The sequence below is a fragment of the Photinus pyralis genome, unplaced genomic scaffold, assembly GCF_008802855.1.
Source record: "Photinus pyralis isolate 1611_PpyrPB1 unplaced genomic scaffold, Ppyr1.3 Ppyr1.4_LG8, whole genome shotgun sequence".
NCBI lineage: Eukaryota > Metazoa > Arthropoda > Insecta > Coleoptera > Lampyridae > Photinus > Photinus pyralis.
This window is the reverse complement of record NW_022170819.1, coordinates 4,382,449-4,400,191: the sequence shown is the minus strand read 5'-3', so window position 1 is coordinate 4,400,191 and position 17,743 is coordinate 4,382,449. Positions and strand designations below refer to the sequence as shown.

Sequence of the window (17,743 nt, the reverse complement as noted above, 5' to 3'; positions counted from 1 at the left end):
GATTCAGTCGTATGGATCAGTTAATGCGGAACTAAAGGCCAAAAATTTGAAATTTTCCTTCGATTTTCAAATCATTGATTCGTTCGATGAAAATATCGATGGAATTTTAGGAGTAGATTTCTTAGAAAAATATATAGGTTTAATTGATTATGAACATTTCGTTGTATCCTTCACAAATAGGCAGCAAAGAATTTGTTTACCAATGCAATCAAAATGCAACAATAATATTATAATACCGCCTAGATGTGAAATAATACATTATATATCAGTTACGGAAAATGATGATTGTGTTATTTTATCGGAAGAGATAGGTCAAGGAATTTTTGTAGGAAGTGTTATTGCACGACCCCGGTGTAACAGTATTCCAGTTCGGATACTAAACACTAGAGATGAAGAAGTTAAATTAAAAAATTTTAAACCAAAAACCGTCAAATTAGCAGAATTTCATACCATTACATTTTCGGAAGATAGGAAATCCGTTGAACGAGTAGAAAAAGTCTTAAATTTAATTGATGTCAAACACCTGAATGACGAAGAAAAGAGTTCAATAGACCACATTTGCGCTAAATATGCAGACGTATTCCATTTAGATGATGACCCACTAACAGTAACTAATGTGTATAAACATAGAATTCACCTTGAGAAGAATGTTATGCCATCGTACGTTAAGCCGTATCGACTTCCACATTCTCAGAAAGCTGAGATTGCAAAGGAGGTAGATAAATTGTTAAAATCGGGTATTATAGAACCAACCAACTCAGCTTGGTCGGCTCCATTATTAATAGTGCCAAAAAAAGTTGACAATCAGGGAAATCGAAAATGGAGAATTGTGGTTGATTACAGATTACTAAACCAAAAAATTAAAGATGATAAATTTCCACTTCCTAACATTAATGAGATTTTAGACTCACTTTCGTGAGCAGTATATTTTTCTCATTTAGATTTATCCCAAGGGTATTATCAAGTAGAATTGGATTCACAAAGTAGGCCACTAACAGCTTTTACGACAGGAACAGGCCAGTATCAAATGACCAGGTTACCTATGGGGCTAAAAGTTAGTCCGAGTGCTTTTTCGAGAACCATGACAATCGCAATGTCAGGTCTTAATTATGAAAATTGTTTTATCTATTTAGACGATCTTATTGTATTTGGAAAAAACTTACGACATCACAATCAAAATTTAACTAAGGTACTGAATCGGTTACGACAGGTAAATCTCAAACTAAATCCACAAAAATGTAATTTTTTACGAAAAGAAATTTTGTATCTAGGACATTTAATTTCGGAAAAAGGAGTATCTCCGGACCCTAACAAAATTGTAGCTATCCAACAATTTCCAGTTCCAAATGATGTCGAATCAACAAAAAGATTTGTCGCAATGGCAAATTATTACCGCTCATTCATAAAGAACTTTGCGGATATTGCAAACCCATTAAACAAATTAACGCGAAAAAATGTACCTTTCAATTGGTCAATAGAGTGTCAGTCAGCTTTCGAAACATTAAAGGAAAAATTAGTAAAACCACCCGTATTACAATATCCAAATTTCGGAAAAGATAATACATTTATATTAAAAACAGACGCATCAGGTAAAGCGATAGGCGCGGTGTTATGTAACGGAAATGATAATCCTGTAGCTTTTGCTAGTCGTACACTTAACAAGGGGGAATTGAACTATTGCACAATTGAAAAGGAACTGTTAGCAATTGTTTGGGCGATTAAGCATTTTAGGCCATATTTGTACGGTAGGAAATTTGAAATTCAGACGGACCATCGGCCGTTAGTTTATTTATTTGGAATGACTAATCCATCGAGTAGATTAACAAAATTTAGATTGATTTTAGAGGAATACGACTTTACCGTTGTATTTATTAGAGGGAAATCTAATGTTGTAGCTGATGCTTTATCACGAATTGAATTAACAAAGAATAAGTTACAAAAGATGTCACACAATAACGCAGATGTCATGAATGTATTAACTAGGTCACGATGTAAAAATAATCTGAACCACCAGAATTCCAATACTTCAGGAGACGAAACTAGGACTGATCACCCTGGAATCGTTGAACTGTTGAAAAAACCTGATAATTCCATTGAACTAACACCAATTGACAAGCAAGCATTCCAAAAATTAAATAAAACGGCACATAATTTACAATTTTATAAAGGCATGTCATATTGTAGTACGTTGCAACGAATATATTTTACATGGAGTAAATCTTGCTCAACGATGGGTCTTCGAGCGTCGTTGAAAGAGCTCCAAAAAGTATGTAAACAGTTAAATATTACTGAATTAATAATAATAAAAAATAAAGGTACCTTACAATTTATAAAAGAAATGGCCAAATGTTCAGACATGTTCAAAACCGCTAGCGTAAAAATATCGATATTAAGGAGTGCTCAATCAATAACAGATTTGCCGACAAGACAACTTATTTTAAACGATTTTCATTTACTACCCACAGGGGGACATTCAGGAATTAATAGAATGTACGCAAACATAAAGAAATACTATTATTGGAAAAATTTACACGACGATATAATTAAGTTTGTAAAAAAGTGCGACGACTGTCAACGTTATAAACATTCAAATACCCACCGTGAGCCTATGTCCATAACAACCACTGCGGCAGCAGCATTTCAAAAAATATTTTTAGATTTGGTAGGCCCATTAGACGTAGACGTAGATAACAATAGATATATTTTAACCATTCAGTGCGATCTTTCAAAATTTGTTGAGGCTTATCCCTTACGGAATAAAGAGGCATTGACCGTAGCAACGTCATTTGTTAACAATTTTGTTTTAAGGTACGGAATACCAGATGAAATCTTGACTGATCAAGGTGGAGAATTTATCTCAGAAATATTTTCGGAAACGTGTAAAATTTTCAACATTGAAAAATTAACTTCAACAGCTTATCACCATGAAACTATAGGAGGTCTCGAAAATTCACATAAAAGTTTAGCAGCTTATTTACGCATACAGACAGCAACGTACAAAAATTCTTGGAGCAGTTGGCTTCCATTTTGGTGTTTTTCGTATAACACGACAAACTCCATAATTTCCGCATCTTCCTCTGGTGTAACTGTAAAAAGTACATTTAATGAAAGTAAAAATATTTTATAACATAGAATAACTAACGAGTTTAAATAAAAAAATACAGTAAATTATACAACACCCCACATATGATAGCCTTAGGTAATCAGCTCTATTCTCTTGTAAATAATATAGGTTTAAAAGCTTCAGTCAAACTATCAAATACTTTATTGGTGTCATCATCCCCAATATTTATGAAAAGTGCAAAGCCAAAGCATTAATTAAAAATTAACTTAAGGTGCTACTATCTAAATAAACATACTACGAAAAGTTTTACTTTAACTTACAAAATGCTCTTTTTAACATACAATATTGCTTTATCATTCATCCAGAAAAAAATATTAAAAACACACTAAACAGCATAAAATACTGAAACAAATCACATTTATGTGTGTTACTTCACTGTTACAGACCACAAATTTAACATTTTTGAAAAAATACTCCATATTCCATGCTTTATACATACATGACCAATAATTCTAAAGGTTCTAACGAATGATAATATAAGTCAGAGCATGGAGAAGACTATTTAAAAAAATTACAGTGATAGACGCAAAATTAATTTGAGAGTTTATAAAAAACCGTGCTAAATAGCTACGCTTTCTTATGGTTTATGTGCATATGGGTAATATTGTTTTATAATTTATATCAATTTTCAATTTATTTTATGTGTAACAAATTTTGGCGCGCTTCTTCTAAGGTTAAATAGGTTGCATGATGTGCAAGGATTTATAGTGCTAAATCCCAACAAAACAGGATGTAGTGAAAAATCTTTTAAATTTACTGCAACCATTTGAAGAAGTAAAGCAGAAATTCACTTCAGAAAATGTTCAATCAATCATTCAATCAATCAATCTTTATTTGTCATACCTAAAGCGGTTTTGACACGTCTGACATGTTTGTATTTCTGAAATAATAGAACTGTTTAAATTTTAAAACCGTTTGCAAAGAGCCTATAGATTGTCTCACAGTGACTAGTCTGTACAGGGTGAATGCATAACATTGATGCCATACTTCTTTGCAAACTTGAGAACGCCATCGCTCACTGCATAAAACTGCAAATAATAACTAAAGACTATACCTCTTGTGACACTGGCCTGAACTGTTGTTTGTGCAAAAGTTGAGGTATCAGCATTGCCATTATTGCTGACTAAAGTTGAAACACTAGTCCTGCGTCGCGTTCTACGTTGACTAACCCTGCGTGTGAGAGGTCTACTAGGACGTGTTCGCCTAGAACGATTGGTATTACTTAAACTAATAGTTTCAGATTCATTATTTGCAATTGTAGCTGTTCTTAATCGTGTTGTAGGTCGATTTGTATGTAAATTGTCATCTCTTGAGTTACTTTCCGATGCATTGTTAACATTTGCAGTTCTCATTGTATCCACAATAGCGTTCTCTATTCTTGTTTCGACTATGCGTGCACCGTCAATGAGAAGTACATCATTTAAATCATCATTATGTCTGCTATTATCATTACTTAACAATGTTCGAACTAGTGAACTGACAAAGTACTTAGCGTTTTCTAAGAATTCAGACAATGATATTTGTTGATTTTGCAGTTCACGCCACGCTCGTGAAATATTGGCAGCATTTAGTAGGTATCTAACTTTAGGCAGTCTAGTTACCCTTTGACCAGAGTGAAGAATTATTACATCATTGTGTGATTTTGATTGAAGTTGTACCAGGTGCTCTGTAAAAAAACAAAAAATTTCCAATCATAAATATAACTTTAATTTGTACAGAACGCAATTTAAACATTTTGACAAATGTTACAACTTTAGTAACATGGGACCAAGGACGTAATACATCTCAGATTCAATATGAATTTAATGTACCTATTTATGACAAATTTTTTGCAGAATCGGAAAAAGTATACCTAAAGAACTATTCAAAGACGTGCCACATGTCTTTGTAGCTCTTATGAGCTGGAGAAAAATATAAGAAATGCAAATTTCACCACTTTTTTTAAGGTAGTTCCCAAAAGAAACACATTTGACTCAATTCCCTCTATCTCTCCATTTATGTTGCACCCTGTATAATACTGATAAAAAAATAACTATTTCTAAAAGCATGATGTGAAGTTCTGCTTCTCCTCGTGTTGATAGTCATCACTGAATGAACCTTCTGGTTCACTTTTCCTTTACCTTCCTTTCTATTTTCTCCTGTCAGTATACTCTTTTCTACCTGTTAGCTGCATTGTGATTGTCAATTTTATTTTGATGATAGGTTTGCATGTATATGCCATTCTTTTCGTGTTTTCAATATGAATTCAGCAAAGGATCACGCAAAACCATTAACGCGATGAACAACGCAAAAGCAGAACTTCAATGCATAGAAGTGAAGTCATTTGTGAGACTGATTACGCCCTGGTCCTTGAAAAAGTTATAATAAAGATCTAGATCTGCGATTAGTAACATTCAAAAACTATTCAAATTAATTTTTAAATAAGATTTGTGAATTGTTATACTAATTGGATTCTGTTGAAAAGATCTGGCTATATTTCATTACTCAAAGTTTTGATTTAGGTAATTCACTGATCGCAATTCCTTCTAAAACCTACTGTACAAAACAAACCTGTAAAAGCCCACACATTTGGATGAACACCAAACTTCTGATTTAGAACTCGATGATATGCTTCAACTGCATTATTAGTCCGTCTAACTAAATTGAACACACTAAAAAGTTGTGGTGTAACCCCTTCCAACCAAGTGGATTCCACATAAGTAAAAAAATTACTAAATGCATTACGAATATCGTCAGGGGCTTCAGATTTAATTAAATTAAATCCTTCTACGGCCATATCACATGGTAATAACGCTAATGCCATTATTTTCCTTAATACAAATTGAGCATGTTCATTTTGAGTCACTAGCGATCCCAATCCTAACTTTTTTGATTGACGATAAATTGCCTGTAAAGTATATTCTGGTTAACAATACAATTCAACTGACTATCTGTTTACCTGGCAAAAATGAAAAAAGCATCCATGAATTTCAGACTCAGGAAAAATCTCCATCAACGATTGATATAATGCTCTTTCATAGTCACACATTATTTGTGTAGCGGTCATGCTGGGGAAATTACTTTTTAAATGTTGAAACAGTGTTACATACGCTTCAGCAGTACGTTTGCTCATGAGTGCCCAGATACATGGTATCGACTATAAAAAAGTGGTCACTACAATTAAATTTTGGATTCGACTCACATGATTATGTATTGTCACCATTATGGTAAAACACTGCGCACTGCGCGTTGAAAGTCCAACATTGCATGGCACACATTTGAATGTTGCATCAACGTTCATTTCACAATTTGATAATAAAGGCTCAACATAAGTGGGATTGTAAAACAACAATATTTCAACATTTTCTGAAGGCTTTAAGAAGTAGCATTGAAGAGCGCCACGATCGTATGTCAATCGATTACACCACTTTTCTGATATTAGCAAGTCATAATATTCTTGCAAAGTGTTAGGATATGGGGGTCTACAAGTTCTTCTCCACCTAAACATAGCTGATTCAACAGCAGTAAATGGCAGTAAATTAGCCGCTTCAGGATATCTAAAAAAATTCATATATTGTTATTTAGATTCTTAACTGCAGAATATTAACTTACAATAAACGAATACTTTCGTAAATATCTTTACAAGAGCTAGTACTCCTACCCACAGACTGTCTTAACTCTCGCCGGAAGTAAAATAATTGATTTTCAGCAAAATCCTGAGGATGATTATGAGAAACAGAAAGCGAAAAATTCCCATCAGGCTTCAAAACACCCCTTGCAAAGCAAGGAAGAGCACACTTTGTACACATGTAATACCTATAGAAAACATTTTGATTAATATTACCAAAAAAAGAAATTGATAACATATTACAAGTACTTTACTTGTTTTTAGATACAATTTGATGTCATTTTCTTAATTCGTTTTCATGAAATATAATTATTCAATATAATATAATATAATAAGTACTTTTGACAATTATGATACGCAAGTATTAAACAATTACAGTGGAATCCCAATTAAACCAAACCTGTAATAAAAATATTTTTAGGAATAATAATATAGAAAACTACCGTTACTACTCTGTTTAAGAAACATTTCAATCTCTTGACACACCAAAATTTGTAAATATCTGATACATTAAGGGCCAGTTTTACAATCGCCAGTTAACCTTATCGGACAGATAACTGTCATAGACATAAAACAATTGTCTCCTTGGAAGTTATCTGTCAGTTACCGTTAACTGGCAATTGCAAAACTGGCCCTATATACAATGAACTGTTCCCATCACTATATTCCGTGCTACTTCATTTAATTAGACGTTGAATTTCTTAACAAAAAGTTTTAGTAATATTTTTTTTATATGAAAAGGTCCAGCAACCATTTCAAATTGACACAACCCCACTGTATCTAAAATTCACGATATGCTAATTATGCAGGGTAATGAATGTTTTAATTACTGATTATGATGCACGTATAACAAAAAATCTCTACACTAAAATTAGTCATAGAAAAGTTATTTTGCAGTGTGCTCTGATAGCTGTGGAATTGAATGCAATTGTGACTATCAATATCAATTTATGTAATAGTAACGCGCTTTACCTTTGGCTAGGTGCTGTAAAAACTAATCAAGTTTGAGGGATACCTTGAGAAATTCCATTGTAACCGTTTTAAGTAATAATTAGATAGTTTTCCACTAAAAATAACAATGACATTTTGAATGTTGAAACCGGTCAGCAAATAAAGCGATTTTTAGTGAAAATCTATTTAATTATTACTTAAAACTATTTAAGAAGTACTCAATTGCAAACGTAGTGAAATAGACGGTTTCGGCGTAAGTTTGACCTTGAAAGGATAAAGAGGAAAGTTCTACCCTAGTTTTGTTTCTTTCTAACAGTGTCGCCACACATAGCGCAATATATCCCCAAATTGATTAGTTATTTTTACAATATTACCATATAATTGGTAATCCATGTTTATAGTAATATAACCTTACAAAACATTCGCATAACCTCATTTATTCGTTTCTGTCATCATTATTTCCTGGCCTTTTCTAGTTTTCTCATTGCATATTTCCATTTATCTTTCACGTTCCACCTTTGATTATTTTATTTCCTTTTGCATTTTTTGAATACCCTGTCTTTAACCTTTATACCAAACAGTTTTTTTTTAAACTAAACTGTACACAATCCTTCTTGCTCAAGTAAGTAGTTTTATACTTTATAGATGTTTATAATATATTGCAATGTACAATTTTATTAGTGGATCAACCATCGATTTCCCTATTACCAGAAGATGTTCCTGGTGCTGTTTTACGCCATGGTGTAAATATTGAGGACCATTCTAACCTGGAGTTGCAAAGGTGGTTAGAGTGTCGTGCATTAAAGAAAACAGGAAATAAAACTGATTTAGTGCAAAGGTAAATAGGCAAATTTATTGTGCTTAGTAGAATTACTTATATCTCATTTATTTGTAGGGTTGTAAACTGTATTGAAGCGGGACGCAGTAATAGTATTTCCCTAGCTATTGATGGAGGCAAATGGTACGATATGAAACGGAACGTTGTTGTAACTGCTTCCACTTCAACTGCTGCATCAGGTCCTGCATCTGATGAGACTCTTCTGTGGGCAAGATTCCCATCTCGTGAAATCCCCCAATATTTCAACAAGGGCCACATCTATACCTATCTTGTGGGATGCTTCTTTGAAAATGAAGATTATGTCAGCAACAATACAGGTGTAACAGAAAAACCGTTTCGACGTGGCAGCCAGTTTGTAAGCAGCGATCACTTGCACGAAGTGTTTGACAGCAGTGATAACCGATTTTACCTTTTAAAAGCAAAGTGTTTTGCATCATTTAATAAGAATAAATTGTACTCTGTAGTGATAACTTTAAACAAAGCATCGGGAGCTGTAGTTAATGGTAGATGCGAGTGTAAACAATCTGCGTTAGGTAAATGTAGCCACGTAAGCGCTCTTTTGCTGTTCCTGGAGAAGTTTTGCGGAGAAAACGGCCACGATAACACTGCATGCACCAGCAAGTTAAGGCAGTGGGGTTTGGGTGCTAAACTGAAAAAACCTGGACCTATTTCCCAAAAGAAGTACGGCAATGTGAGATTCGAACCAATTCGCAGGGCAACGTTCGATCCAAGACCAGACAACTATGAAAGAACTGTCAATATAAACAATTTTATTTGCGATTTACAAAAAGAACGTCTTCCTACAATGTTCGAAACTTTATTCCAACTACGTTATGATGACTTCAAATTGGACCAAAGTAGTGTAGATATCGTCATACAACAAGTTCTAATTTTCAAGAAGAATATGGATCAGGAACTTATAAAACAAAAGAACATCTTTTCTGTAGAAGGTGCCGAAATTCAGCATTCGTTGGGTTGGTTTAGATGGAGAAGCTACTTTATCACAGCATCGAATGCAAAGACCGCTTCATCCCTAGTGAGTCTTTCCGCAAAAAACAATTATTTAAAAAGAAATCTATGGCAATTAACACCAAATTTATTGACGGCAGCAATGAGATACGGTCAAGTTAATGAGGCGAAGGCAAGGGACAAGTATGTAGCCGATCACATTCAACCAAATGAACAATTTGTGCAAGTAGGGCTGTATATGAACAAGAAATACCCTCACCTAGCGTGTAGTGCTGATGGAGTTGTGACAACCAACGGAGTGATCACAAGAGTCATAGAAATCAAATGCCCTAAAGTGCTCGAAGACAAAGATCCATGTCAGTGGAACAGTGTGTTAACAGGTCAACAACAGAGCAACTTTTTCGCGTATGAGGAAAATAATAAAGTGTTTTTAAAAGCGAACCATCCATATAATTATCAGGTTGCTACAACAATGTTAATTTTTGAAGTTCCCGAATGTGATTTTGTTGTGTGGTCAAGTGTAGGTCTCCTAGTTTTTAAGGTACAATTATCTGATATCTCTAGGCATGTTATTGACGACATAACTAAAAAGCTTAAAAAAATGTATTATAATATGTACATTCCAGAATTATTTTTAATGCGAATTCCGAGGAACTTACCATTATTTGAGTTGGACTACTTTCAAGAATAATGTATACTATACTATATTTTGTGCTCTTTGTTATAATTACATACATAATGTTATAATAAAATTATGTTAAAACTGGTTTTTCAAAGTTTACCAAAAAACAAATTATACTAAATATATTGGACATAATGGGTAACATTGAAATTTGCACTGGCTTTGCTAAAATTTGGTAGCTTTTTATTCGTCTGATGGAGCGCTCTACAGTAATACGACACTTTGCAATTTTCTTTGTTAGTATTTCTTCTTCCGCTGTTAATCTTGTCCTGCCAGCCAAGAAAGGTGGAATGATTAATTTATATTTGTGCTCATCACAAATGTCTTGAATGGTAAAACCACGATCTGCCATAAGCACATCGTCTTCTTCCAAAAATACAGAAATGTCTGACGACTTAAATAGTTCGATGTCCGAAATGGACCCCTCGTAACCCTCACTGTTGTATACAACTGCCCCTCTTGAAGACACTCCCACTAAAAACTTGATCGTATTGTAGTGCTTGTAGCTGGAATGGGTGTTTCCTTGTTGCTGAAAATTTTTGGACATCTGCATCCGGACTTCAGTGGTATCCAGAACTACGGTCACTTTGTCATTAAGTAGGCGAAAACAAGCAGGCATGTGTCTTATATCAGTGGCACGAGCACCTTTCATGAAAGCATTGCGCAGAACACACGTTTGTAAATAAACAAATTGCACCCACGTATAAAATATTGCCGACACTTGGGTGACACTCATGTTATAAAATATAGATAATTCTTTCAGTGTATAACCTCTTCTTAAACGAATTAGCACTAAACACAGTTTATCTTTGTTGGACAGTTGCATACATTTGGTTCTTAGTGCATAACTTTTATGATTGTACATTAATTTTGACATTACATTTTCATCCAAGAAATTAAATAACGCCTCAAACAGTGGTAACGTCAATCCAGTGAAATAGTGAAAATTCTTGCTGTGCTGGAATTCTGAGAACAAGAAACAATTTTGAAACTGCTTCAACTTCGACACATTTTTGCACTTCACATCCACGGGTTCTGAAGCTGTTTGGGTGGCAGTATGATGATAGTTGCTAGTTGATCGTTTAGTGTATGTGTGATCACTGTGATCTCCACTTCCAACATTTACATTAGCCAATGCCCTTTCCAGATTCACATTATCTTCTTGGGAACCTGAGCCGACTTCGATGAAACTTTGAATATCCAAACTATTTAGACGTAGTAGAGGGTTAGTCAAGTAGCTTTGATGCGGTTCTGGATTTTCTGATTCCCTTGTAGCAAAATGCTGCTCACAAATATACACATTCTTAGTAATATTAGATGGGTTTAGATTGTTGTTTCCACATAGTTCAATCCATAATAAGCTCTTCGCCATATTCCGCAGTGGTTTAGGGAACGGATGATAACGGAGATTGCGACACCTTTTAGACTTTGAGGTGTTGTTGCAATCCTTGTAATGACACTTTGGCATTGTAATGCCTCCTATAATGAACAGAATCAATCATAATGTAACCTTCTTTTTACATAATACTTACTTGAGCAAGAAGGATTGTGTACAGTTTAGTTTAAAAAAAAACTGTTTGGTATAAAGGTTAAAGACAGGGTATTCAAAAAATGCAAAAGGAAATAAAATAATCAAAGGTGGAACGTGAAAGATAAATGGAAATATGCAATGAGAAAACTAGAAAAGGCCAGGAAATAATGACGACAGAAACGAATAAATGAGGTTATGCGAATGTTTTGTAAGGTTATATTACTATAAACATGGATTACCAATTATATGGTAATATTGTAAAAATAACTAATCAATTTGGGGATATATTGCGCTATGTGTGGCGACACTGTTAGAAAGAAACAAAACTAGGGGAGAACTTTCCTCTTTATCCTTTCAAGGTCAAACTTACGCCGAAACCGTCTATTGGGTCAATTTATCTACAACAACACTGTTTCTCTATTAATACAACTCTGTGGTCATTACAGAAAAAAATTTACTAAACAAAATTCAATTCACCAATTTACTAATGCAAAAATACTTAGAACCTTAAGCACGAAATTCAAACGATCACACTCTAATGAATCACCTGGTACAATCAGTGCGTTCGGTTTTACAAGATTTGGTCGCTCTTTTAACTCTTTAAGCTCGAATTGCGTTCGGTTTTCACCTCATATCGCTCATTTTAATCTATTTCGTGTTCGGTTATATGCACTCTTGTTGCTCCGAGTTAGCTCGATGCGCTCTATCACTTTAGACCGAGTGTACCGATTTAATTGTCAGTAGGTCAACTGTACCGTTTATAATTAGCGCTTTTTCTTTACTTATAACCTAAAAAATGTCGGAAGAATTTAGTACTTTCGCTTTTAAGTGCGATTTATGTAATTCAATCACTGAAAATGTTGAAGAAATGTTTGCGCATATGCTTGAAAATCATAATTTGCAAGGTAATTTTGAAGTTATCTTTATAGTTTGATACCACTAATTGAAATAATTGTAGAAGGAGAAGCTCTGCAATGTATAACTACCAGTACTGTGGAGTCTCAAGGTTTACCTTTTCCCGAGAAGGCAACAATCGAACCGAAAGTATGGAATTCTCAAATGACCATGTCATTCATTACTTTAGTTGACGAAAATCAGACTGAAATGGAGCACTCTGTAAAAAAACATGTTTGGCAAAAAATTGCCTCTCTTATAAATAGCAAATTCAATACTACTGTTACATGGCAACAGTGTGACACTAAATGGAAGTCGTTGAAGAAGACTTACAAAGATATTAAGGATCATAATGGCACTTCTGGGAAAAATAGACGAAAGTGGGAATACTATGATGCAATGAACCAATTATTATTCAATAAGCCGGAAATTGAAGCCATTGCTACATGCAGTAGCCATGCTGGCCTTATTGTCAGTGCAGAAAAGGGTTCATCGCCATGCCATTCTGGAAGTAGTACTCCCACAAGTAGAAGTAGCACTCCTACTCGAGACAAGGGCGAAACATCTTTTTCAAGAAAACGTAAAGCAACCTTAAATGAAGTAGACAAAAGACACAAAGATAAGTTGGCAAGGCAAGATCGTTTTCTTTCCTTATTTGAAGAGTTCGTTACTACATTTAAAAATAAAAATCAGTGAAATAATGTAATATTTGTGTATTTACTTTGTTATCTACATGTATTACTAATGTACTTTCAAAATAAAAAATTCATCAGTTTTGAAAACGTACATTAAGTGGCAATGTATTCATGATATAGTTACGTTTATCAACCGCAGGTACATCGATAATACGTTCCTCAGCATGTGCAGGAACCACGTTTCCTACTTCTACCTCATTAGGTTCGACAATGTCTTCTGGAAAATCACCTTTTACGATACATATATTACCTATGCAAAATACATCCAGATACGATTAACAGTGAAATAAGGTCTAGTCGCACTGTTTCCAGAGATTTTAAGCGACGAAACCGTCCTTTTAGATAACCGAAGGCATTTTCCATTACTACTCTACATTGAGACAATTTATAATTAAAATTTTTTTGTCGAGCTGTTAATACACCTATATTTTTAAAGCCCACTATGAGATATCGTGATAATGAATATGCCAAGTCTCCAACCAAATGAGTGTCATTTGGAAATGTCACCTCTCCCGTGGTAATTCTTTGACATAAATCGGATTTTCTGAAAAGCCTCAAATCATGGATAGAACCCGGTTCGCCTGCATACACGTCTGTAAAAAGCTTCTGATGATCACATACTCCTTGCAAAAGAACGGAGTGATAATGTTTTCTATTGCAATAGGAATTAGGATTGTCTTTTGGTTTTAGTATTCTGATATGCGTACCATCTATGGCACCGATAATGCCTGCAAGATATTGAACTATTATATGAAATTGCTTTTGCAGTCAATACCTACCTGGAAATCCATTTAATTGACGAAAATGTTCAGATATTATAAGACTTCGAGCCGCATTTGGCCATGTGATTATTTTGTACCGTTCATTAGCCTGCAATAACATTTTGCAGGTCCTATAGAGCACATCCCAACATGTGCTTTTACTTATTCCAAACCTGTCGGCAACAGATCTGAAAATAATTATAATCTACATACACTCGAATTGTGACACAATGCTTATAGATTAGCATTACAATAACCATTAACAAAAACTCATATTTTTATGTATCGTACTTACCGAAATGACTCTAAATTAGAAAGAGACCAAATTGTTATCAATAGTTGTTTGTCGATAGCCATTTCTGGATGTCCTACGCGTATTTCTGATACGTGAATGGCGCTAATTTTGATTATTAAGTCCTCAAATGTGGTTACTGTAATCCGAAAATGCTGCTGAAATTGTCTGCCGGAAAATCGGGGTACAATGTCTTCGGCAAAACCTTCTACTTTTGGTAGAACCTTATTTGCAGACTCTTCATAACTGTCATCAAAAAATAAATCCTTTGCCAACGAGATTGCCATTACCAAACCTTCTGCCAATTCCATGTTAACGTACCACCACCGTTGGGTTAGGTATTTCTTTATAATAAAATTGAGGTTATGCAACGTGTGATCGTTTACCTCCAAGTACCGTTCGGTAATTCCACCAACCTCTTAGACATCTGATCACGTGATTTGTACAATCGTAATCTGCTCAGAAGGATCCTAAATCACAAAACCGAACGCACTAAGACCTTGGTAGTAGTAGATCATTTATTTCATAAACGGTAGTTCTAAACGAACTTTTTAGTTTTTAGTTCAGATACATTTTTGGACAAATGATTTCCGACCGACCACCTTTCAACAAAAACAAAAATACAACCCTTTGTTCTGTGATAAAAATAAGCCAAAAATGTGCGTGTAATTGCACTGTGATATTACTTATCCTGTCTACTTTGTTAGTTTTTAATATCTCGTTTTAATTCACGCATATTATTTGTGCTTGAATTCTGTACTTCTTACAATAAATTGTAAAATGGGTTTAAGAGTTTTGGTTCTCATTTTTTCTTTAAGTCTCTTAGTGGCTGGATACAAACCAACTGTTTTATTGCATGGGATACTCACAGGGAGTGAATGTATGACGTTAATAAAAGATCGAATACAAGAGGTGAATAACTTCTAATACATTAAAATTTACCTATAGATTTTAGAAACACCCAGGAACTGTTGTTTATAATATTGATCGATTTGGAGGCTGGTCAAGTTTAGATAGCATGTGGTACCAGATTCAGCAGTTGAAAATGGATATATTAAATATTAGTCAAAGTCATCCGGAGGGTTTTAACTTTCTCGGATACTCCCAAGGAGGTTTACTAGGACGTGCGCTAATACAGGATTTACCTGATCATAATGTACATAATTTTATATCCTTGAGCAGCCCACAAGCAGGACAGTACGGAAGTAGGTAACACGTTACATCTATTCTTTCAATACATATTAATTATTACAATTTCAGCCGAATTTCTGCACATAATTTTTCCAAACCTAGCTTTAAAAACTGCATATGAACTATTTTATTCACGAGTTGGTCAGCATACTTCGGTTGGAAATTATTGGAACGATCCCCACCACCAAAGTTTGTACTATTCGTATAGTGATTTTTTACCGTACATCAACAACGAAATAGGTTCAAACAAGAGCGAGCAATTTAAAGCTGCTATTTTAAAACTAAACAAGTTAGTATTAATTGGTGGTCCAGATGATAATGTTATTACTCCTTGGCAATCTAGGTTCGTATGCAACTGTTTACGAAAGGTGATCTAATTCTTTTTCATATTTAGTCAATTTGGTTACTTTAATTTAAATGAAACTGTCGTTAAGTTAGTGGATCGGGATATCTACATTGAAGACACGATTGGTCTAAGAACACTTGATAAAAAAGGGAAGTTAATTCTGATTACTGTACCGGGAATTGATCATTACATGTGGCATATTAATGAAACTATTGTTGATCAGTACATTTTACCTTATTTAGATTGAATACCGACTGATTTAGATCAGCTATAGCAAGGAGGTGGAACGATAAGAAGGTGCAAGCTTTGTTCCTTATAAAAGGTGTGTTCATACATATATTTAAGGAGTGTGCAATATCAGTTTTCAATTTCCCTTTCTGCTGTCTCCTTTTTAGTTATGTAGGTCCAAGTGACTGTAACTACTTTCATTTCACTTGTGATCGGACAAATTCCCTGTAAAATGGAAAATTTGTCCCATAGGTATTCTGGCACCACTAGAGCGTTATGCACCTCGTGCGTAGGTACACCATACTGTTGAAACCGACAGAGTTTCTCCAACTTTTTTTTGTGCCATACATCGTTGTATTTGTAATAAAAAATGCTACTTAATACAATATGTACGTCTTTTACGGGTCTTATAAAAAAATAAAGTTGACGGTGATTTCTCCGAAATGAAACATTGTATTAAAAATTTCTCAACGCTGTTCTGTATCTGCTTAAATACTTAACATAAAAAAAAAAAACAAAATCTGCAAATTTCGGTTTTTCTGGCATATCTTCGGAAGTTATCGGAATGTTGTGGTTTCCTTTAAAGCATGATAATAAGTAGCGTTGAAGTTCTTAGACTTTTTTACTTTATATTCGTAAAAGTTTCCAAAAAATAGACTATGTATTTTTCACAGTAAATGTCAAAGACACAGTCTATTTTACGAGTCACAATTACCGATTCAATGTTGGCCTAGAATTCCATATGATTATTTGTTAGCGCCTTCTCCTATCCGTCACCTGGGGACGTGCCTGGTTGGGAGTCACAAGATGGTGAGAGAGGGGGCACACATATCATAGCCTCTAGGGTTCAATGTTTGGCTAATTCGCCTCTGAACCTGGGTGTAGATAAATATAATAAGTTTGGCACACAAGCTCCTGTGGCACAGCATCTTCATACCATTCCACCTCTTTGAGTAAAAGTTTTTGCTTCTTAATTAGCTCAATACAAGTCATTTCTTGTCTCTCCAATTACAGTGTAAACCCATCTTCCATTTTGTCAGGCTTGTTTTATGAGTCAATTAATCAACTAAAGAACACACCACGCCATAATATTAAGTCATTTTCCTCTTTTAATGTGTAACTTTTAAAGACTGTCTTTGTGATCTTACAATTAAACTTGAATACCTTACTAATGATCACTGCATAAACACAGAGTCAACAGTATAGATATTCGTAAGTTGTACTCAATACTCATATGTCTATGATTGTACTATAAGGAAGATATGCTTTGATTACTAGATGGGTTATTGCAGCTAGAATATAGTGTGCTTTTAAATAAAAGTTTACAAACAAACATAGTTTTTGTTCTTTCGACTATACTTATCGGTAAGATATGTATGATATTGTGGCGGCATTTACTTAGTAGTGGCACTTGGCGGTGCAGGTGCATTTCTTTCGCGGCGATATAACACTACTCCCCAAACGCGTTATGTGTTGTTGGCACACTTTTGGCCTTCCTTACTGTATATTGATATTGACTTCTATTTGCCTCTGTTATGCTGTCTCAATCTGTGACGTTCTCTATCATGTTCCACTTATCTCTCTGCGGTAGACTACAATACACTACAACGGTATTACTACCTCGTTCTCTCTTC

General features: G+C 34.4%; 3 protein-coding genes across 3 annotated transcripts; 2 read left to right on the top strand and 1 right to left on the bottom strand.

Annotated features, from left to right (window-relative positions):
* Positions 1-2,970: 2,970 nt before the first annotated feature.
* On the bottom strand, positions 2,971-7,572 carry LOC116178318. The gene is made up of 7 exons (XM_031497782.1): positions 7,374-7,572; positions 6,716-6,919; positions 6,306-6,660; positions 6,063-6,260; positions 5,675-6,011; positions 4,179-4,790; positions 2,971-3,086 (listed from the first exon to the last, which is right to left on the bottom strand). The coding sequence occupies exons 2-7, from the start codon at positions 6,910-6,912 to the stop codon at positions 2,971-2,973; spliced, it is 1,815 nt and encodes a 604-aa protein (XP_031353642.1). The 5' UTR covers positions 6,913-6,919; positions 7,374-7,572.
* Positions 7,573-7,926: 354 nt separating this feature from the next.
* Positions 7,927-11,297, top strand: LOC116179766. The gene is made up of 3 exons (XM_031499595.1): positions 7,927-8,304; positions 8,364-8,520; positions 8,578-11,297. Coding segments are annotated over exons 1-3 (1,761 nt in total). The 5' UTR covers positions 7,927-8,303; the 3' UTR covers positions 10,181-11,297.
* A 3,625-nt stretch (positions 11,298-14,922) lies between these two features.
* LOC116179027 (lysosomal thioesterase PPT2 homolog) lies at positions 14,923-16,833 on the top strand. The gene is made up of 4 exons (XM_031498723.1): positions 14,923-15,256; positions 15,300-15,549; positions 15,605-15,878; positions 15,930-16,833. Exons 1-4 carry the CDS (start codon positions 15,125-15,127, stop codon positions 16,126-16,128), a joined length of 855 nt encoding a protein of 284 aa, XP_031354583.1. The 5' UTR covers positions 14,923-15,124; the 3' UTR covers positions 16,129-16,833.
* The last annotated feature ends 910 nt before the right edge of the window (positions 16,834-17,743 follow it).